This window comes from Anolis carolinensis, unplaced genomic scaffold (genome assembly GCF_035594765.1).
Source record: "Anolis carolinensis isolate JA03-04 unplaced genomic scaffold, rAnoCar3.1.pri scaffold_7, whole genome shotgun sequence".
Lineage (NCBI taxonomy): Eukaryota > Metazoa > Chordata > Lepidosauria > Squamata > Dactyloidae > Anolis > Anolis carolinensis.
In genome coordinates this window covers 28172412-28197986 of record NW_026943818.1, presented here as the reverse complement: position 1 = coordinate 28197986, position 25575 = coordinate 28172412, and the positions used below count along the sequence as shown (strand labels likewise).

The following is a 25575-nucleotide window of genomic DNA, read 5'->3' as shown; positions in this document are numbered from 1 at the left end:
GAAGATTTGATGGAAGCTTGGACGGGTGGATGGAACCATGGAAGGAAAGAAGGATGGATGGATGGATGGATGGATGGATGGATGGATGGATGGAAGGAAGGATTGATGGAAGGATGGGTGGAAGGAAGGAATGGTGGATGGATGGAATCATGGAAGGAAGGGTGGAAGCATGGATGGGTGGAAGGAAGGATTAATGGAAGCATGGATAGAAGGATGGATGGATGGATGGATGAAGGCATGGAAGAAAGGAAGGAAGCATGAATGGATGGAAGCATGGATGGAAGGATGGATGGAAGCATGGGTAGATAGACTGAAGGATGAATAGACTGAAAGGAAGGACGGAGCCATGGATAGAGATGTGGATGGGGTCATGGATGGAGAAGAACGGAGCTTGTTTCTGCTGAGGTTCGTGGGAAGTAGGGTGATGCAGTGGGCGGGGCCGCTCTCTGAATTCTGCCCTCCTTCTCCCCCCCGCAGTGCAAACACATCCTGGCCATCTACCTCAGCCGGGCCCTCGGTGCTTGCACGGAGCTGACCGTCCAGGAGCAACAACTGAGCAAACTCTTGCTGCCCCAAGAAGAGGCCGGGAAGGAGGGCCACCCGTGATCGGCCTCCACAGGTTATGGGCCCGGGTCCAGGAGCAACCAGTCAAGAACGAGAGACATAACATCCCTTCTCCTGCACCGGGAATTCTCACCGCCGGCCACTCTTTTATTACAAAACAACAGATACGGAGCGACAATTTAGCACGAGACCATCCTCACGATTTCCCGTTGGTCTGTTTGCATCCGACCTCAGTGGAGGTGGATGTATGTTTACACAGCACCAAGCGAACCGGTGACGACAAGACTTGAATCAAGACCAAATAAGTAAACACAAGGAGGGGTGTGAGGGCCAAAATAAACAAAACTGAAATCCAATCTGACCCAACTGGGAATTTTCCCCTTTTTTGTGGATGATGGGAACGGTAGTCCTACAAGAAGACAGTGTCACGTGTTAACGACATTTACCCTCATGTTTTGTTAAGGCCACAGCTTAGGAGTGTTTACCTTTTTTATACTGGGCCACGACTCCCATAACCCTCAGCATGATGGGAATGGTAGTCCTATAGAAGAAGACTATTGTTAACCCTTTAAAATGGTTTTTTTACAACTCCCATAATCCACTGTTTTCCTGAAGGTCCCAGAAGCCACCCTTGAGTCAACTGTAACCAAATAATAATAATAGTTTTGCTACAAGAACTGGAAAATATTAATAACGATCGACTCCTTTCAAGAAGGACCGGCAGAGATCGTTGTTTGCGACCGTCTTGAAACGCGAATCTGGCCATGACGCCTCTCCGAATCCCAGAAGAGCCTCCACCGACTTGTTCACCGGTCAGGAATGCTGGGTACTGGGGTCCAAAGCACCGAGAGGGCCACAGCATTCGAGGCCGGCGCCGTACCGATGGTGAGATCATTGTTCATGACTGTTGTTGCAAGAGAATCTGACGACAACGCAATTCGGATGTCAAGATGTTTGGGCTTCTGTCCTGGCCTGTCCAGTGGTCAGGAATGCTGGGAGCTGGAGTCCAAAGCAGCTGGGTGGTCACAGTATTTGAGGCCGGCGGCGTACCGATGGCGAGATCGTTGTTTGTGACCATTATCGCTAAGAATCTGACAACGACACGATTCGGATGTCCGACACAATTCGGATACCCGACACAATTCAGATGTCTGTGCCTCCGAATCACGGAAGAGCCTTCACCGGCTTGTCCAGTGGTCAGGAATGCTGGGAGCTGGAGTCCAAATCACCCAGAGGGCCACAGCATTTGAGGCCGGCAACGTCCTGACAGCGAGATGGTTGTTTGCGGCCGTTGTCACAAGAGAATCGAGCCACAACGTGTCTCCGAATCACTGACTTGGTCGTGCTGGGTTGTCCAAGGCCCTCAGGATACGAGTCCGCCACGTCAGAGGAAAGCCAGCGACGGGCTGACGTTGCTGATTGCAAGGTGGTTATTTGAGGCTGGCGACGTACTGATGGTGAGATAGTTGTTCAGGACTGTTGTCACAAGAGAATCAGGGGATGACAAAACTCCGAATCGCGGACTTGGCCATGTCAGGTTGTCCGAAGTCCTCAGGATACGAGTCCGCTGCGTCAAAGGAAGGCCAGTGACGTGCTGACGTTGCTGACGGCGAGATGGTTGTTTGGGACCATTGTCGCAAGAGAATTGGGCGACAACGTCCTTCCGAATCGCGGACTCGGCCATGCCGGGTTGTCTGGGGGCCTCAGGATACGAGTCTGCCGCGTCAGAGGAAGGCCAGCGACATGCTGACGTTACTGGCGGCGAGGTGGTTCCTCAGGACCGTTGTCGCAAGAGAATCGGGCGATGACTTCTCTCCGGATCACGGACTCGGCCGTGCCAGGTTGTCCAGGGGCCTTAGGATACGAGTCCGCCGCGTCAGAGGAAGGCCAGCGACGTGCTGACATTACTGGCGGCGAGGTGGTTCCTCAGGACCGTTGTCGCAAGAGAATTGGGCGACAACGTCCCTCCGAATCGCGGACTTGGCCATGCCAGGTTGTCCGGGGGCCTCAGGATACGAGTCCGCCATGTCAGAGGAAGGCCAGCGACGTGCTGACGTTGCTGATGACGAGATGATTGTTCGGGACTGTTGTCGCAAGAGAATCAGGCCATGACATCTCTCCGAATCGCGGAATCGGCTGTGCCGGGTAGTCCGAGGTCCTCAGGATATGAGTGCGCCACTTCAGAGGAAGGCCAGTGACGTGATGACGTTACTGGTGGCGAGGTGGTTCCTCAGGACTGTTGTCACAAGAGAATCAGATGACGACTTCTCTCTGGATCACGGACTCGGCTGTGCCAGGTTGTCCGGGGGCCTCAGGATACGAGTCCGCCGCGTCAGAGGAAGGCCAATGATGTGCTGACGTTGCTGACGGCGAGATGGTTGTTCGGGACCATTGTCACAAGAGAATCGGGCGACGGCTTCTCTCCGAATCGCGGAATCGGCCGTGCCGGGTAGTCTTGAGGTCCTCAGGATATGAGTCCGCCGCTTCAGAGGAAGGCCAGCGACGTGCTGACGTTACTGGCGGTGAGGTGGTTCTTCAGGACCGTTGTCACAAGAGAATCAGGCCACGATGACCCTCCGAATCGCAGAATCGGCTGTGCCGGGTTGTCCGAAGTCCTCAGGATACGAGTCTGCCGCGTCAGAGGAAGGCCAGCGACGTGCTGACGTTGCTGACGGCGAGGTGCCGGGTGCTCCCCCCGCCGCCGCTGCCACCCCCACCACCACCACCCCCGTCGCCGGCCTTGGAGCCTTTGGGGAAGTCCTCGTCCTTGCAGAGCAGGTAGCGGGCCAGGATGCGGCGGAAGGTGCCGCGGAAGTCCCGTATGCGGTAGGCGTAGATGATGGGGTTGACGGCGGAGTTGGCGTGGGAGAGGATGATGGTGAGGTTCATGGCCCAGTGGGGCTTGTGGGCCCGGAAGTCGGCCCAGAAGAGGCTGAGGCAGTTGAGGACGTGGAGCGGGAGCCAGCAGAGGGCGAAGAGGCCCACGATGATGGCCAGCGACTTGGCGGCGCTCACCTCCCGCTGCAGCGTGGTGCGGGAGTTGCCCGCCAGCTCCATCTGGCGCAGCTGCCGGCAGGCCACCAGGAAGATCTTGGCGTAGATGCCCAGCATCAGGGCCAGCGGGAGCAGCACGCAGCCCAGGAAGTTGAAGTAGACCATGTAGCTCATGGGCACCACCTCCTCAAAGAGGCACTGCACCGTCCGGTTGGTGCCGTTGAGGGTGGCCGCCGCCTGCCGGTTCCAGCCCATCAGCGGCGTCAGGCCGATGCCGAAGGAGAGCAGCCACAGCAGCGCGATGATGCCCCGCGCACGCTTCCCCGTCACCAGGCTCTTGTACCTGCCGAGACAGCAGAGAGGCACGTGAGTACTGGCATGGCCGTCATTACGTATGGGTGTCAGGGGAGGTGGGTGGGTATCTGCTATCACCTCAGTGGAGGTGGATTCATGTTCGCATCAGACCTCAGTGGAGGTGGATGCATGTTTACATGTTTGCATCAGACCTCAGTGGAGGTGGATGCATGTTTATATGTTTGCATTAGATCTCGGTGGAGGTGGATGCATGTTTACATGTTTGCACCACACCTCAGTGGAGGTGGATGTGTATCTGCTATCAGCTCAGTGGAGGTGGATTCATGTTCGCATCAGACCTCAGTGGAGGTGGATGCATGTTTACATGTTTGCATCAGACCTCAGTGGAGGTGGATGCATGTTTATATGTTTGCATTAGATCTCGGTGGAGGTGGATGCATGTTTACATGTTTGCATTAGATCTCGGTGGAGGTGGATGCATGTTTACATGTTTGCACCACACCTCAGTGGAGGTGGATGTGTATCTGCTATCAGCTCAGTGGAGGTGGATACATGTTTGCATCAGACCTCAGTGGGGGTGCATACATGTTTGCATCAGACCTCAGTGGAGGTGGATGCATGCTTGCATGTTTGCATCAGACTTCAGTCGAGGTGGACATGTATCTTCTATCACGTCAGAGGAGGTGGGTGGGTATCTGCTATCACCTCAGTGGAGGTGGATGCATGTTTACATGTTTGCATCAGACCTCAGAGGATATGGATGTGTATCTGCTATCACCTCGGTGGAGGTGGATGCATGTTTACATGTTTGCATCAGACCTCAGAGGATATGGATGTGTATCTGCTATCACCTCGGTGGAGGTGGATGCATGTTTACATGTTTGCACCAAACCTCAGTGGAAGTGGATGTGTATTTGCTATCACCTCAGTGGAGGTGGATGCATGCTTGCATGTTTGCATCAGACCTCAGTGGAGGTGGATGTGTATCTGCTATCACCTCAGTGGAGGTGGATGCATGCTTTCATGTTTGCATCAGACTTCAGTCGAGGTGGACATGTATCTTCTATCACGTCAGAGGAGGTGGGTGGGTATCTGCTATCACCTCAGTGGAAGTGGATTTAAGTTTGCCTGTTTGCATCAGACCTCAGTGGAAGTGGATGTGTATCTGCTATCACCTCAGTGGAGGTGGATGCATGTTTACATGTTTGCATCAGACCTCAGAGGATATGGATGTGTATCTGCTATCACCTCGGTGGAGGTGGATGCATGTTTACATGTTTGCACCAAACCTCAGTGGAAGTGGATGTGTATTTGCTATCACCTCAGTGGAGGTGAATGCATGCTTGCATGTTTGCATCAGACCTCAGTGGAGGTGGATGTGTATCTGCTATCACCTCAGTGGAGGTGGATGCATGCTTTCATGTTTGCATCAGACTTCAGTCGAGGTGGACATGTATCTTCTATCACGTCAGAGGAGGTGGGTGGGTATCTGCTATCACCTCAGTGGAAGTGGATTTAAGTTTGCCTGTTTGCATCAGACCTCAGTGGAAGTGGATGTGTATCTGCTATCACCTCAGTGGAGGTGGATGCATGTTTACATGTTTGCATCAGACCTCAGAGGATATGGATGTGTATCTGCTATCACCTCGGTGGAGGTGGATGCATGTTTACATGTTTGCACCAAACCTCAGTGGAAGTGGATGTGTATTTGCTATCACCTCAGTGGAGGTGAATGCATGCTTGCATGTTTGCATCAGACCTCAGTGGAGGTGGATGTGTATCTGCTATCACCTCAGTGGAGGTGGATGCATGCTTTCATGTTTGCATCAGACTTCAGTCGAGGTGGACATGTATCTTCTATCACGTCAGAGGAGGTGGGTGGGTATCTGCTATCACCTCAGTGGAAGTGGATTTAAGTTTGCCTGTTTGCATCAGACCTCAGTGGAAGTGGATGTGTATCTGCTATCACCTCAGTGGAGGTGGATGCATGTTTACATGTTTGCATCAGACCTCAGAGGATATGGATGTGTATCTGCTATCACCTCGGTGGAGGTGGATGCATGTTTACATGTTTGCACCAAACCTCAGTGGAAGTGGATGTGTATTTGCTATCACCTCGGTGGAGGTGGATGCATGTTTACATGTTTACCTGGCAATAATAATAATAATAATAATAATAATAATAATAATAATAATAGGATGGGATCTTAAGGGTTCTTCTTATCCAACCTATAACCTGGCAATAATAATAATAATAATAGTAATAATAATAATAATAATAATAATAATAATAATTCAGAAGGGATCGTAAGAGGTCTTATTATCTAACCTATAACCAGGAAATAATAAAAATAATGATAATTTTTTAAAAATAGGGACCCCAAAAGGTCATGTAATCTAATGCATACCTAACAACAACAACAACAACAATAATAATATACATCACACAGTCCTAGACACTTGGGAAGTGTTCGAGTTGTGATTTTGTGATATGAAATCCAGCATATCTATCTTGTTTGCTCTGTCATACTATGTCTTTGTGTCAATAATAATAATAATAATAATAATAGTTCAAGAAAGCCATTGGATTTCACTGGTTTGGTCGGACCGCTGCAGTGGGAGTGACTGGTGTGGCCTGCCAAGGAATGCTGGGAGTTGCAGTATCTCTGGCCAAATGGGTTCAGCCGAGGGTGGGAAAACAATGGGGGGAGATGAGAGGTGGCGGGGGAGGAGGGAGGGACTCCCCAAGGCCAGAATGCCAGAGATACCAGACGGCGGGGAGTCCAAATAATCATAATAATCCTCATCCTATCCTGACATCCTGCTTTTGTTCCAGGGATCTGTGTGTGGGATTTCTCCCGGGAGGAACCGGGATTCGCACTCAGGTCCCGGACCAAAGGGAAAGGAGGACACGGCTTTTCTGTTCAGGACTTAATAATAATACTAATAATAATATTCTTAAAAACCAAAGTGAAGAACCTGCTTTGATTGAGGTCAAAAATCAGAAACTCCTCAAAGCACAGCAGACAAAAAACTAGTACAAGAAAATCGCACTACAAACTAGAGCTGACAAGAAACCAGTACAAGAAAACCGCACTACAAACTAGAGCTGACCAAAAAAACAGTACAAGAAAACCGCACTACAAACTAGAGCTGACAAAAAAAAAAGACACAGTACAAGAAAACTGCAGTACAAACTAGAGCTGACCAGAAAAAAAACAGTACAAGAAAACCGCACTACAAACTAGAGCTGACAAAAAAAAAAGACACAGTACAAGAAAACTGCAGTACAAACTAGAGCTGACCAGAAAAAAAACAGTACAAGAAAACCGCACTACAAACTAGAGCTGACAAAAAAAAAGACACAGTACAAGAAAACTGCAGTACAAACTAGAGCTGACCAGAAAAAAAACAGTACAAGAAAACCGCACTACAAACTAGAGCTGACCAAAAAAAAACCAGTACAAGAAAACCGCACTACAAACTAGAGCTGACCAAAAAAAAACAGTACAAGAAAACCGCACTACAAACTAGAGCTGACAAAAACTAGTACAAGAAAACCGCACTACAAACTAGAGCTGACAAAAAAAAAAACAGTACAAGAAAACCGCACTACAAACTAGAGCTGACAAAAACCAGTACAAGAAAACCGCACTACAAACTAGAGCTGACAGCTGGCACAACAAAACATTGCATGGAAAGTTCCTTGACAAAAATTGAAGGAAAAGCTGAGAAGGAGAAGACCTGGCTCTGGCTCACGAATGGGATCCTGAAGAAGGAGACAGAAGGCCTGATCCTTGCAGCCCAGGAGCAAGCCATCAGGACAAAGGCAATTCAGGCCAAGATCGAAAAATCAGCTGATGATCCAAAATGCAGACTGTGCAAGGAAGCCGACGAAACCATGGATCATATCCTCAGCTGCTGTAAGAAAATCGCACAGACAGACTACAAACAGAGGCACAACTATGTGGCCCAAATGATTCATTGGAACTTATGCCTCAAGTACCACCTCCCAGCAGGAAAGAACTGGTGGGATCACAAACCTGCAAAAGTATTGGAAAATGAGCACGCAAAGATACTGTGGGACTTCCGAATCCAGACTGACAAAGTTCTGGAACACAACACACCAGACATCACAGTTGTGGAAAAGAAAAAGGTTTGGATCATTGATGTCGCCCTCCCAGGTGAAAAACAACAGGAAAAACTCAGCCGCTCTCAGGACCTCAAGACTGAACTGCAAAGACTCTGGCAGAAACCAGTGCAGGTGGTCCCAGTGGTGATGGGCACAGTGAAAGATCTCAGCCGGCATTTAGAAACAGTAGACATTGACAAAATCACGATCTGCCAACTGCAAAAGGCCACCCGACTGGGATCTGCACGCATCATCCAAAAATACATCACACAGCAATAATAATAATAATAATAATAATAATAATAATAATAATAATAATAATAATAATAATAATATAAAATAATAATAATAATAATAATAATAATAATAATAATAATAATAATAATAATGGGAGTCCAAAGGGTCACCTAATCCAACTCACGCCTGGAATACTATTATTTTCTCTCCTTTGATGCCAAGACATTGTGACTTGACTCTGGCAATAATAATAATAATAATAATAATAATAATAATAATAATAATAATAATAATAATAAAGAATATCATAATAATAAAATAATAAAATATAATAATAATAATAATAAATAATAAAATAAAATAATCATAGAATAAAAGAATAAAAATAAAATAAAATATTATCATAATGAAATAATAATAATAATATAATAATAAGATATAATAATACTAATAATATAAAATAATAAAAGAATTACAAAATAAGAGAATAATAAAAATAATAAAATATAAATATAATATAATAATGATAATAATATGTTAATATAACAATAATAATAAAATATAATAATAACAATAATAACAAATAAAATAATGATCATAGAATAAAAGAATAAAAATAAAAGAATAATTAAAATATCATAATGAAATAATAATAAAGTAATAAAACATAATAATACTAATAATATAAAATAATAAAAGAATTAAAGAAATAAAAGAATAATCAAAATAATAAAATATAAATATAATATAATAATGATAATAATATATTAATATAATAATAATAATAATAATAATAATAATAATAATAATAATAATAATAATAATGGGAGCCCACAGGGTCATCTAATCCCGCTCATGCCTGGAATGAGTATAAATAATACTAATAATATAAAAGAATAAAAGAATTAAAAAAAATAAAAGAATAATCAAAATAATAATAAAATATAAATGTAATATAATAATGATAATAATATGTTAATATAATAATAATAATAATAATAATAATAATAATAATAATAATAATAATGGGAGCCCACAGGGTCATCTAATCCCGCTCATGCCTGGAATGAGTATAAATAATACTAATAATATAAAAGAATAAAAGAATTAAAAAATAAAAGAATAATCAAAATAATAAAATAAAATATAAATATAATATAATAATGATAATAATATATTAATATAATAATAATAATAATAATAATAATAATAATAATAATAATAATAATAATAATAATGGGAGCCCACAGGGTCATCTAATCCCGCTCATGCCTGGAATGAGTATAAATAATACTAATAATATAAAAGAATAAAAGAATTAAAAAATAAAAGAATAATCAAAATAATAAAATAAAATATAAATCTATATATATAAAATGATAAAGTTGTTTGCGCAGTGACTATAACAACAAAACTAAACATCCCAGAAATACGAAATTTGGCAACACAATGCAAAAGGCTTGCCTCCAGGTTACAACAACACAACCACACCACAAAACCACAATCCGGACCCACAAAACTCACAACAACGCATCATGCGATAACAACACAACTAAACGCCCCAGAAATACAAAACTTGGCAACACAATGCAAAAGCCTTGCCTCCCAGTTGTAACAACACAACCACACCACAAAACCTTACAGGACCCAGAAAACTCACAACAACGCATTGTGACTATAACAACACAACTAAACGCCCCAGAAATACAAAACTTGGCAACACAACGCAAAAGCCTTCCCTCCAGGTTGTAACAACACAACCACACCACAAAACCACAATCCGGACCCATAAAACTCACAACAACGCATCGTGACTATAACAACACAACTAAACGCCCCAGAAATATGAAACTTGGCACACAACTAAACGCCCCAGAAATACAAAACTTGGCAACACAATGCAAAAACCTTGCCTCCCGGTTGTAACAACACAACCATACCACAAAACCACAATCCGGACCCACAAAACTCACAATAACGCATCGTGACTATAACACAACTAAACGCCCCAGAAATACAAAATTTGACAACACAACGCAAAAGCCTTGCCTCCCAGTTGTAAGAACACAACCACAACACAAAACCACAATCCGGACCCACAAAACTCACAACAACGCATCATGACTATAACAACACAACTAAACGCCCCAGAAATACGAAACTTGGCAACACAACACAAAAGCCTTCCCTCCCGATTGTAACAACACAACCACACCACAAAACCACAATCCAGACCCACAAAACTCACAACAACGCATCGTGACTATAACAACACAACTAAACGCCCCAGAAATACAAAACTTGGCACACAACTAAATGCCCCAGAAGTACAAAACTTGACAACACAATGCAAAAGCCTTGCCTCTCAGTTGTAACAACACAACCACACCACAAAACCATAATCCGGACCCACAAAACTCACAACAACACATTGTGACTATAACAAATACAAAATTTAACAACACAACTCATCCACCTCCCCAATCCCTACATTCACACTTGGCCTCCAAAAAAACAATGACAATAATAACAATGACAACAACAACAACAACAATAAGAATCAACACCATCACAGGCAAGAAACAGCCAGGCACTGAGGCTGAGAGGCCAGTCAGTGCTACACTGGGCCTCCAAAAAACAATACAGTAGCATCTAACTTATCCAACCTTCATGACCACAACAACAACAACAATAATAATAAACACCTACACAGGCAAAACAAAAAAAAGACAATTGTACCACAATAAAAATATAAACCGCACTCAGCAGAATCAGACATTACAACTAACAACAAACCAAAGACAACAGGGATCTCAAGCAATTATCAATCAACACAAAAATGGAAGAAGGTAACAGACTTCAAATACTACGACTAATGTGAGTATAAAGAAGGTGGAGGTCACAGCATCAATACAACCTCATGTAGACTGAACAACACCACCAGACTCAGACACAGCAACGCCTGGCCGGGCACAGCTAGTATAATATAATAATGATAATAATATGTTAATATAATAATAATAATAATAATAATAATAATAATAATAATAATGGGAGCCTACAGGGTCATCTAATCCCATTCATGCCTGGAGATATATATATATATATATATATATATATATATATATATATATATATATATATATATATATAAAAATCAGCTATATATTGTTATATATAATACTGTTATCGTCCCTGCTTTGGTGCCGAGAGAGTGTGACTTGGCTCCGCAACGTGTCTGGATGAAAGAGACGGAAGAAGTCCGTTCACAATGCGGGACACAAAGGCCTCTTCTGTATTTCAAAGGCAAATCCTGTTTGCCGTTCTGCTTAGCCTTCTGTTTGGTTTTCCTTCTTCCCTTTCCCATGACTCCCATGGAAACCGGCTTCACGCCTGAAACACGCCAAGGAAGGGAGCCGGGTCTCACAACACGGCTCCCTCGTTCCCGGGGGGAAATCATAATCATACAAGGATTTAGTCTGACCATCATAATAATAATCATAATAATAAGGGTCTGGAAGAGTATAATAATACTGTTATACAACAGTGTGCCCGTCACCACTGGGACCACCTTGCCTGGCTTGTGCCAGAGTCTTTGCACTTCGATCTTGAAATCCTCACATCGTGTCGACTGGAAATATATTATTATTATTTTGTTATGTCACAGCAAACAAGATCGATATGCTGGATTTCGTATCACAAAATCACAAGTTGAACACTTCCCAAGTGTCTAGGACTGTGTGATGTATTATTATTATTATTATTATTATTATTATTATTATTATTATTATTATTATTGTATGACACAGCAAACAAGATAGACATGCTGGATTTCGTATCACAAAATCACAAGTTGAACACTTCCCAAGTGTCTAGGACTGTGTGATGTATTATTATTATTATTATTATTATTATTATTATTATTATTATTATTGTATGAAACACTTCCCAAGTGTCTAGGACTGTGTGATGTATTATTATTATTATTATTATTATTATTATTATTATTATTATTATTATTATTGTATGAAACACTTCCCAAGTGTCTAGGACTGTGTGATGTATTATTATTATTATTATTATTATTATTATTATTATTATTATTATTATTATTGTATGAAACACTTCCCAAGTGTCTAGGACTGTGTGATGTATTATTATTATTATTATTATTATTATTATTATTATTATTATTATTATTGTATGAAACACTTCCCAAGTGTCTAGGACTGTGTGATGTATTATTATTATTATTATTATTATTATTATTATTATTATTATTATTATTATTGTATGAAACACTTCCCAAGTGTCTAGGACTGTGTGATGTATTATTATTATTATTATTATTATTATTATTATTATTATTATGACACAGCAAACAAGATAGACATGCTGGATTTCGTATCACAAAATCACAAGTTGAACACTTCCCAAGTGTCTAGGACTGTGTGATGTATTATTATTATTATTATTATTATTATTATTATTATTATTATTGTATGAAACACTTCCCAAGTGTCTAGGACTGTGTGATGTATTATTATTATTATTATTATTATTATTATTATTATTATTATTATTATTGTATGAAACACTTCCCAAGTGTCTAGGACTGTGTGATGTATTATTATTATTATTATTATTATTATTATTATTATTATTATTGTATGACACAGCAAACAAGATAGACATGCTGGATTTCGTATCACAAAATCACAAGTTGAACACTTCCCAAGTGTCTAGGACTGTGTGATGTATTATTATTATTATTATTATTATTATTATTATTATTATTATTATTATTATTGTATGAAACACTTCCCAAGTGTCTAGGACTGTGTGATGTATTATTATTATTATTATTATTATTATTATTATTATTATTATTATTGTATGAAACACTTCCCAAGTGTCTAGGACTGTGTGATGTATTATTATTATTATTATTATTATTATTATTATTATTATTATTATTATTATTATTATTGTATGAAACACTTCCCAAGTGTCTAGGACTGTGTGATGTATTATTATTATTATTATTATTATTATTATTATTATTATTATTATGACACAGCAAACAAGATAGACATGCTGGATTTCGTATCACAAAATCACAAGTTGAACACTTCCCAAGTGTCTAGGACTGTGTGATGTATTATTATTATTATTATTATTATTATTATTATTATTATTATTATTGTATGAAACACTTCCCAAGTGTCTAGGACTGTGTGATGTATTATTATTATTATTATTATTATTATTATTATTATTATTATTATTATTATTATTGTATGAAACACTTCCCAAGTGTCTAGGACTGTGTGATGTATTATTATTATTATTATTATTATTATTATTATTATTATTATTATTATTATTATTATGACACAGCAAACAAGATAGACATGCTGGATTTCGTATCACAAAATCACAAGTTGAACACTTCCCAAGTGTCTAGGACTGTGTGATGTATTATTATTATTATTATTATTATTATTATTATTATTATTATTATTATTGTATGAAACACTTCCCAAGTGTCTAGGACTGTGTGATGTATTATTATTATTATTATTATTATTATTATTATTATTATTATTATTATTGTATGACACAGCAAACAAGATAGACATGCTGGATTTCGTATCACAAAATCACAAGTCGAACACTTCCCAAGTGTCTAGGACTGTGTGATGTATTATTATTATTATTATTATCATTACTACAGTTATTATTATTATTACAATTATTGCAATTATTGCAATTATTATTATTATTATTATTATTATTATTATTATTATTATTATTATTATTATTATTGGTGTGAGTTGGATCAGATACCCCTTTGGGGTCCCTTCTATTATTATTATTATTATTATTATTATTATTATTATTATTATTATTACTACTACTACTACTACTATTATTATTGCTATCAGATGTCCGTTTGGGGTCCCTTCTATTATTATTATTATTATTATTATTATTATTGCTATGAGTTGGATCAGATGCCCCTTTGGGGTCCCTTCTATTATTATTATTATTATTATTATTATTATTATTATTATTATTATTATTAATATTTTATTACACAGCAAACAAGATAGATATGCTGGATTATTATTATTATTATTATTATTATTATTATTATTATTATTATTATTGGTGTGAATTGGATAAGATGACCCTTTGGGGTCCCTTCTGTTGTTGTTGTTGTTACTGTTGTTATTATTATTATTATTATTATTGCTATGTGTTGGATCAGATGACCCTTTGGGGTCCCTTCTATTATTGTTATTTTTGCTGCTGCTGTTGTTGTTGTTGGTATGAGCTGGATCAGATGTCCCTTTGGGGTCCCTTCTATTATTATTATTTTTATTATTATTGGTGTGAATTGGATAAGATGACCCTTTGGGGTCCCTTCTGTTGTTGTTGTTAGTGTTGTTGTTATTATTATTATTATTGCTATGAGTTGGATCATATGCCCTTTGGGGTCCCTTTTATTATTATTATTATTATTATTATTATTATTATTACTACTACTACTACTACTATTACTACTATTATTGCTATCAGATTACCCTTTTGGGTCCCTTCTATTATTGTTATTATTATTATTATTATTATTATTATTATTATTATTATTATTGCTATGAGTTGGATCATATGCCCTTTGGGGTCCCTTTTATTATTATTATTATTATTATTATTATTATTATTATTACTACTACTACTATTACTACTATTATTGCTATCAGATTACCCTTTTGGGTCCCTTCTATTATTGTTATTATTATTATTATTATTATTATTATTATTATTATTATTATTATTGCTATGAGTTGGATCATATGCCCTTTGGGGTCCCTATTATTATTATTATTATTATTATTATTATTATTATTATTACTACTACTACTACTACTATTACTACTATTATTGCTATCAGATTACCCTTTTGGGTCCCTTCTATTATTGTTATTATTATTATTATTATTATTATTATTATTATTATTATTGCTATGAGTTGGATCATATGCCCTTTGGGGTCCCTTTTATTATTATTATTATTATTATTATTATTATTATTATTATTACTACTACTACTACTACTACTATTGCTATCAGATTACCCTTTGGGGTCCCTTCTATTATTATTATTATTATTATTATTATTGCTATGAGTTGGATCAGATGTCCCTTTGGGGTCCCTTCTATTATTACTATTATTATTACTATTATTATTGCTATCAGATTACCCTTTGGGGTCCCTTGTATTATTACTATTATTATTATTATTACTATTACTATTATTATTGTTATCAGATTACCCTTTGGGGTCCTATTATTATTATTATTATTATTATTATTATTATTATTATTACTATTACTATTATTGTTGTTATCAGATTACCCTTTAGGGTCCCTTCTATTATTATTATTATTATTATTATTATTATTATTATTATTATTATTATTATTGCTATGAGTTGGATCAGATGTCCCTTTGGGGTCCCTTGTATTATTACTATTATTATTATTATTATTATTATTATTATTATTACTATTATTATTGTTATCAGATTGCCCTTTGGGGTCCCTTCTATTATTATTATTATTATTATTATTATTATTATTGCTATGAGTTGGATCATATGCCCTTTGGGGTCCTTTTTTATTATTATTATTATTATTATTATTACTACTACTACTACTACTACTACTATTGCTATCAGATTACCCTTTGGGGTCCCTTCTATTATTATTATTATTATTATTATTATTATTATTATTATTGCTATGAGTTGGATCAGATGTCCCTTTGGGGTCCCTTCTATTATTACTATTATTATTATTATTATTATTATTATTACTATTATTGTTGTTATCAGATTACCCTTTGGGGTCCCTTCTATTATTATTATTATTATTATTATTATTATTATTATTATTATTATTATTGCTATGAGTTGGATCAGATGACCCTTTGGGGTCCCTTCTATTATTATTATTATTATTATTATTATTATTATTATTATTATTATTATTATTACTATTATTGTTGTTATCAGATTACCCTATTGTTGTTGTTGTTGTTGTTGTTGTTGTTGTTGTTGTTGTTGGTATGAGCTGGATCAGATGACCCTTTGGGGTCCCATTATCATTATCATTATTGAGATATTATTTCCCAACACGGCGATTGAGTATATTGATGACGGATATGAAAATATCGGTCTCACATTTCCAGCCAATCTGTTTTGTTTTTGTTTTGTTTTTTTGCATCTAATGCAAATTGGAAAAACAAACAAAACTAAACAGGATTGTTTTCTCTTTAAGGGACTCTCCATTTGGACCTCATTTACACGGATTGACTTATCAATATTTAATCTGGCCATTAACAGGCAAGAAAAAACAATGTGTTTACCTACTCGTGAGCCCTGTGTTTATTTATTTTCCCCGTGTATGTGTTATGTATATCTATATATGTGTGTGTATATAAAATATTAATACTGTACCATTATAGGTAATAATAATATAGTAGTAGTACTATACCAATAATATTATTTATTATTATAGTTTTATTATATATATATATATATATATATATATATATATATATATATATAGTAGTAAAATATTATTACTGTACCATTGTGGGTAATAATATAGTAGTACTAATATTATTTATTATAATTATAATTATATTATTATTATTAATATTATTATAAATAAGATAATATATATATATATATATATAATAGTAAAATATTAATACTGTACCATTGTGGGTAATAATAATATAGTAGTAGTACTATACCAATAATATTATTTATAATTATAGTTTTATTATATGCATATATATAAGTAAAATATTAATACTGTACCATTGTGGGTAATAATAATATAGTTGTAGTAATATACCAATAATATTATTTATTTTTATAGTTTTATTTTATATATATAATAGTAAAATATTAATACTGTACCATTATAGGTAATAATAATATAGTTGTAGTAATATACCAATAATATTATTTATTATTATAGTTTTATTATATGTAAAATATTAATACTGTACCATTGTGGGTAATAATATAGTATTATAATAGTTATATTATTATTAGTATTATTATAAATAAGATAATATATATAAAATAATAAAATATTAATACTGTACCATTATAGGTAATAATAATATAGTAGTAGTACTATACCAATAATATTATTTATTATTATAATATATATAAAATAGTAAAATATTAATACTGTACCATTATAGGTAATAATATAGTAGTAGTACTATACCAATAATATTATTTATTATTATAGTTTTATTATATATATATATATATATATATATATATATATATATATATAGTAAAATATTAATACTGTACCATTGTGGGTAATAATATAGTAGTACTAATATTATTTATTATAATTATAATTATATTATTATTATTAGTATTATTATAAATAAGATAATATATATATAAAATAGTAAAATATTAATACTGTACCATTGTGGGTAATAATAATATAGTTGTAGTAATATACCAATAATATTATTTATTATTATAGTTTTATTTTATATATATAATAGTAAAATATTAATACTGTACCATTGTGGGTAATAATAATATGGTTGTTTTATTATATATATATGTAGAATATTAATACTGTACCATTGTGGGTAATAATAACATAGTAGTAGTAATATACCAATATTATTATTTATTATTATAGTTTTTATATATATATATATATATATATATATATATATATATATATATATATATATTAAAACTATAATAATACTATATTAATACTATATTATGTAAAATATTAATACTGTACCATTGTGGATAATAATATAGTAGTACTGTACTAATATTATTTATTATAATTATAATTATAATTATATTATTGTTAGTATTATTATAAATAAGATAATATATATAAAATAGTAAAATATTAATACTGTACCATTATAGGTAATAATAATAATATAGTAGTAGTACTATACCAATAATATTATTTATAATTAAAATAATATTATATATATATATATATATATATATATATATATATAATAAAATAATAATTAACTATCTATCTATCTATATATATATATAGTAGTAAAATATATTCTGTACCATTGTGGGCAATAATAATATAGTACTATAACAATATTAGTAGTAGTAGTAGTAATAGTATTAAAATAAATAAAATAATATTAATTATATATAATTATATAATTTTATAACTATATATATATATATATATATATATATATATATATATATATATATAAAATAGTAAAATATTAATGCTGTACCGTTGTGGAAATAATAATATAGAAATAGTACTATAACATTATTATTATTGTTATTATTTTTAGTAGTAGTAGTAGTAGTAGTAATATTATAAATAAAATAATATTAATTATATATATATATATATATATATATATATATATATATATATATATATATATATATATAAAAATATTAATGCTGTACCATTATGGGCAATAGTAGTAGTACTATAACAATAATATAGTACACTTAGAAGAAGAATATAGTAGCCGGAGAAGACGGTGATGGCGGTGATATATTTTCCAGATTATAATTGCCATTATAATGATATTAAATATATATATAATTACATAAAAAGGAAGCCACGCCCAAGAAGGAGATGGGGTCGAAATAAATCAATGCTCGGTGGGAAGGAAGTCCGAATATTATCTCTTTAATGCACTTATCTCAGGCAGAGAGAGAGAATTAAACACAGGAAAAAGAGCATTTCGTCCTTTGGATTTAACAAGAGCCTGGGTTGCGTCTACACTGCGGAGTTAATGCAGTTTGACACCCAGTAAAAAAGGAAAATCTGAAAGAGGGGGAAAGGGCATATTTATTATTATTATTACATTATTATCATGATTATATATTATAATATCATTATATATTATTATGTATTATTATTCAATATTATTATTATTCTTTATTATTATTATATATTATTATATTATTATGCTATATTATTATTATCTGTATTATTATTCAATATTGTTATTATTATTATTGGCATTATTATCATTATTATATATTATAATATTATTCTATATTATTCTTCATTATTATTCAATATTATTATTATTATTATATATTATTATTCTTATTATCATTCTATATTATTCTGTATTGTTGTTGTTATTATTATTCTATATTATTATTCTATATTATTATATTATTATGCTATATTATTATTATCTATATTATTATTCTATATTGTTGTTATTATTATTATTGGCATTATTATCATTATTATATATTATAATATTATTCTATATTATTCTTTATTATTATTCTTTATTATTATTATTATTATTATTATTATTCTATATTATTATTCTTATTATCATTCTATATTATTCTATATTGTTGTTATTATTATTCTATATGATTATTCTATATGATTATATTATTATGCTATATTATTATTATTATCTATATTATTATTCAATATTATTATTATTGGCATTATTATCATCATTATATATTATAATATTATTCTATATTATTCTATATTATTATTCAATATTATTATTATTATTCTATATTATTATTCTTATTATTCTATATTATTCTATATTGTTGTTATTATTATTCTATATTATTATTCTGTTGTTATTATTCTATGTTATTATTCTATATTATTCTATATTATTATTCAATAATATTATATTATTCTTATTCTATATTATTATATTATTATCATTCTATATTATTCTGTATTGTTATTATTATTCTATATTATTATTCTGTTGTTATTATTCTATGTTATTATTCTGTATTATTCTATATTATTAATCTATATTGTAATTTTTCTATTTTGTTATTATTCTATATTATATTATTATTCTATATTATTATATTATTATCATTCTATATTATTCTATATTGTTGTTATTATTATTCTATATTATTATTCTGTTGTTATTATTCTATGTTATTATTCTGTATTATTCTATATTATTATTCTATATTGTTATTCTATATTGTTATTATTCTATATATTATTATTCTTATTATCAATCTATATTATTATTCAATATTGTTATTATTATTATTATTATTATTATTATTATTATTATTATTATTGGTGTCTTTGAGTCTCCTCCAGCAGAGGATGATGATGATGATAATAATAATAATAATAATAATATTAAATCGACTTGTGATTTTGTGATATGAAGTCCAGCATATCTATCTTGTTTGCTGTCTCATACAATATAATAATAATAATAATAATAATACTAAATCGAATTGTGATTTTGTGATATGAAGTCCAGCATATCTATCTTGTTTGCTGTCTCATACAATATAATAATAATAATAATAATAATAATACTAAATCGACTTGTGATTTTGTGATATGAAGTCCAGCATATCTATCTTGTTTGCTGTCTCATACAATATAATAATAATAATAATAATAATAATACTAAATCGAATTGTGATTTTGTGATATGAAGTCCAGCATATCTATCTTGTTTGCTGTCTCATACAATATAATAATAATAATAATAATAATAATAATAATAATACTAAATCGACTTGTGATTTTGTGATATGAAGTCCAGCATATCTATCTTGTTTGCTGTCTCATACAATATAATAATAATAATAATAATAATAATAATAATAATAATACTAAATCGAATTGTGATTTTGTGATATGAAGTCCAGCATATCTATCTTGTTTGCTGTCTCATACAATATAATAATAATAATAATAATAATAATAATAATAATAATATTAAATCGACTTGTGATTTTGTGATATGAAGTCCAGCATATCTATCTTGTTTGCTGTCTCATACAATATAATAATAATAATAATAATAATAATAATATTAAATCGACTTGTGATTTTGTGATATGAAGTCCAGCATATCTATCTTGTTTGCTGTCTCATACAATATAATAATAATAATAATAATAATAATAATATTAAATCGACTTGTGATTTTGTGATATGAAGTCCAGCATATCTATCTTGTTTGCTGTCTCATACAATATAATAATAATAATAATAATAATACTAAATCGAATTGTGATTTTGTGATATGAAGTCCAGCATATCTATCTTGTTTGCTGTCTCATACAATATAATAATAATAATAATAATAATAATACTAAATCGACTTGTGATTTTGTGATATGAAGTCCAGCATATCTATCTTGTTTGCTGTCTCATACAATATAATAATAATAATAATAATAATAATACTAAATCGAATTGTGATTTTGTGATATGAAGTCCAGCATATCTATCTTGTTTGCTGTCTCATACAATATAATAATAATAATAATAATAATAATAATACTAAATCGACTTGTGATTTTGTGATATGAAGTCCAGCATATCTATCTTGTTTGCTGTCTCATACAATATAATAATAATAATAATAATAATAATAATAATAATAATAATATTAAATCGACTTGTGATTTTGTGATATGAAGTCCAGCATATCTATCTTGTTTGCTGTCTCATACAATATAATAATAATAATAATAATAATAATATTAAATCGACTTGTGATTTTGTGATATGAAGTCCAGCATATCTATCTTGTTTGCTGTCTCATACAATATAATAATAATAATAATAATAATAATAATAATAATAATAATAAATAGGAGGCAAGATAGACTTCTCCTAACTCAGTTGACAAATTTTATCTCCTCCTCCTCCGCGTGAGTCACGGCCGGATTTCGCGCGAAGGAAACGGCTCTCGGCTTCGGCGGCTTCAACCACGTCTCTGACGAGTTTAGTTTCCGTTCCTTTGGGGAGGTTTCGCAACGAGCAAGCGAGCCAAGCTGCGTATTGGCATATGGCGTGAACTATAGGTCGCTCAAGAAAGTGAGCCAAGCTGTGTGTTAGTTTACAAACTGAAGTATGGGTCGCTCGACCCAGTATTAAATGAGCTATAGGTTGCTCAAGCAAGTGAGCCAAGCTGAGTATTAAATGAATGTTATAGGTTGCTCGAGAAAGCGAGCCAAGCTGAGTATTAAATGAATATTATAGGCCAATCAAGCAAGCAAGCCAAGCTGAGTATTAAATGAATGTTATAGGTTGCTCGAGAAAGTGAGCCAAGCTGCATAATAGCATATTATGGAAACAATAGGTCACTCGAGCAAGTGAGCCAAGCTGAGTATTAAGTGAATATTATTGGCCACTCAAGCAAGTGAGCCAAGCTGAGTATTAAATGAATGTTATAGGTTGCTCGAGAAAGCGAGCCAAGCTGAGTATTAAATGAATATTATAGGCCAATCAAGCAAGCAAGCCAAGCTGAGTATTAAATGAATATTATAGGTTGCTCGAGAAAGTGAGCCAAGCTGCATAATAGCATATTATGGAAACAATAGGCCACTCGAGCAAGTGAGCCAAGCTGAGTATTAAGTGAATATTATTGGCCACTCAAGCAAGTGAGCCAAGCTGAGTATTAAATGAATGTTATAGGTTGCTCGAGAAAGCGAGCCAAGCTGAGTATTAAATGAATACTATAGGCCAATCAAGCCAGCAAGCCAAGCTGAGTATTAAATGAATGTTATAGGTTGCTCGAGAAAGCGAGCCAAGCTGAGTATTAAATGAATATTATAGGCCAATCAAGCAAGCAAGCCAAGCTGAGTATTAAATGAATATTATAGGTTGCTCGAGAAAGCGAGCCAAGCTGCATAATAGCATATTATGGAAACAATAGGTCACTCGAGCAAGTGAGCCAAGCTGAGTATTAAGTGAATATTGTAGGCCACTCAAGCAAGTGAGCCAAGCTGAGTATTAAATGAATATTATAGGTTGCTCGAGAAAGTGAGCCAAGCTGCATAATAGCATATTATGGAAACAATAGGTCACTCGAGCAAGTGAGCCAAGCTGAGTATTAAGTGAATATTATAGGCCACTCAAGCAAGTGAGCCAAGCTGAGTATTAAATGAATATTATATGACACTCAAGCAAGTGAGCCAAGCTGCATCTTGGCATATTATGGAAACAAAAAGTCACTCAAGCAAGTGAGCCAAGCCGCATATTAAACTAATATTATAGGTCACTCAAGCAAGTGAGCCAAGCTGAGTATTAAATTAATATTATAGGTTGCTCAAGAAAGTGATCCAAGCAACATATTGGCATATTATGGAAACAATAGGCCGCTCAAGCAAGTGAGCCAAGCTGAGTATTAAATTAATATTATCGGTCACTCGAGAAAGTGAGCTAAGCTGTATCTTGGCATATTATGGAAACAATAGGTCGCTCAAGCAAGTGAGCCAAGCCACATATTAAGTTAATATTATAGGTTGCTCAAGCAAGTGGGGCAAGCTGCATATTAGTATATTAAGTCAACTATAGGTCACTCAAACCAGTGAGCCAAACTGCATCTTGGCATATTATGGAAATGATAGGTCACTCGAGCCAGTGAGCCAAGCTGCGTAATAGCATATTAAGTCAACTATACGTCACTCAAGCAAGTGAGCCAAGCCACATATTAAGTTAATATTATAGGTCGCTCAAGCAAGTGGGGCAAGCTGCATATTAGTATATTAAGTCAACTATAGGTCACTCAAACCAGTGAGCCAAACTGCATCTTGGCATATTATGGAAATGATAGGTCACTCGAGCCAGTGAGCCAAGCTGCATATCAGCATAGTAAGTGAACTAGAGGTCGGTCGCTCAAGCAAGTGAGCCAAGCTACATATTGGCATATTATGGAAACGATAGGTCGCTCGGGAAAGTAAGCCAAGTTGCATAGTAATATATTAAGTCAACTATGTCAATTACGTTGCAGAAGAGATGCAAGAGATGGGAAGCCAGCTTGAAAGCGCCCCCCGCCCGCCCACACGCACATCCCGCCCGCCCACACGGACTGCCCTTGTCGTGCCGTACCTGAGCGGGCGCTTGATGGCCACGTATCGGTCGACGGCCACGGCCAGGAGGCTGAAGATGGATCCCTGGGTGAGGACCAGGACGAAGCAGGCCAGGAAGAGGCAGGCGTGGAAGTCGGTGCGCAGGCCCACGCTGATGACCACGGCGAAGGGGATGGCCAGCAGCCCCACGGCCACGTCGGCCACCGCCAGCGAGACCAGGAAGTAGTTGGTGGCCGTCTGGAGGGAGCGGTTGAGCCCCACGGCCAGGCAGACCAGCAGGTTGCCCGCGATGGACAGCGCCGCGATGGCCAGCTCCACCGCGATGTAGACCTGGTCCTCCACGCTCAGCGGCACCGCCATGGCCGCCGCCACCCCCGGGGGTCAGCCGGGGTCGCCCATCCGCCTCAGGCCTGCCCCGCCGACCGGGCGGACTCCCAGACCCGTCTCCCAGTGCAGGACACCACTCCGGAACGCCGACCACGACCCACCCGATGGAGGACAGGGTTCAGGAACGCCGACCACGACCCACCCGATGGAGGACAAGGTTCAGGAACGCCGACCACGACCCACCCGATGGAGGACAGGGTTCAGGAACGCCGACCACGACCCACCCGATGGAGGACAAGGTTCAGGAACGCCGACCCCGACCCACCCGATGGAGGACAGGGTTCAGGAACGCCGACACGACCCACCCGATGGAGGACAGGGTTCAGGAACGCCGACCCCGACCCACCCGATGGAGGACAGGGTTCAGGAACGCCGACCACGACCCACCCGATGGAGGACAGGGTTCAGGAACGCCGACCCCGACCCACCCGATGGAGGACAGGGTTCAGGAACGCCGACCACGACCCACCCGATGGAGGACAGGGTTCAGGAACGCCGACCCCGACCCACCCGATGGAGGACAGGGTTCAGGAACGCCGACCACGACCCACCCGATGGAGGACAGGGTTCAGGAACGCCGACCACGACCCACCCGATGGAGGACAGGGTTCAGGAACGCCGACCACGACCCACCCGATGGAGGACAGGGTTCAGGAACGCCGACCACGACCCACCCGATGGAGGACAGGGTTCAGGAACGCCGACCACGACCCACCCGATGGAGGACAGGGTTCAGGAACGCCGACACGACCCGCCCGATGGAGGACAGGGTTCAGGAACGCCGACCACGACCCACCCGATGGAGGACAGGGTTCAGGAACGCCGACCACGACCCACCCGATGGAGGACAGGGTTCAGGAACGCCGACACGACCCGCCCGATGGAGGACAGGGTTCAGGAACGCCGACCACGACCCACCCGATGGAGGACAAGGTTCAGGAACGCCGACCACGACCCACCCGATGGAGGACAAGGTTCAGGAACGCCGACCACGACCCGCCTCTGGGT

At 35.9% G+C, this 25575-nt stretch overlaps 2 protein-coding genes across 3 annotated transcripts in view; one reads left to right on the top strand and one right to left on the bottom strand.

The window, feature by feature from the left end:
• The window catches only part of zswim7 (zinc finger SWIM-type containing 7), a 37258-nt gene extending 36338 nt beyond the window's left edge, over positions 1–920 (top strand). For both annotated transcript variants that reach the window (XM_062960737.1, XM_062960736.1), the window contains one exon: positions 478–920. In XM_062960737.1, the coding sequence (XP_062816807.1) occupies positions 478–606 (129 nt within the window). In that variant the 3' untranslated portion in view covers positions 607–920. The remainder of the gene's footprint in view (positions 1–477) is intronic.
• Positions 670–24790, bottom strand: adora2b (adenosine A2b receptor). The gene is made up of 2 exons (XM_062960731.1): positions 24200–24790; positions 670–3901 (listed from the first exon to the last, which is right to left on the bottom strand). The coding sequence occupies exons 1-2, from the start codon at positions 24538–24540 to the stop codon at positions 3202–3204; spliced, it is 1041 nt and encodes a 346-aa protein (XP_062816801.1). The 5' UTR covers positions 24541–24790; the 3' UTR covers positions 670–3201.
• Between the last annotated feature and the right edge of the window lie 785 nt (positions 24791–25575).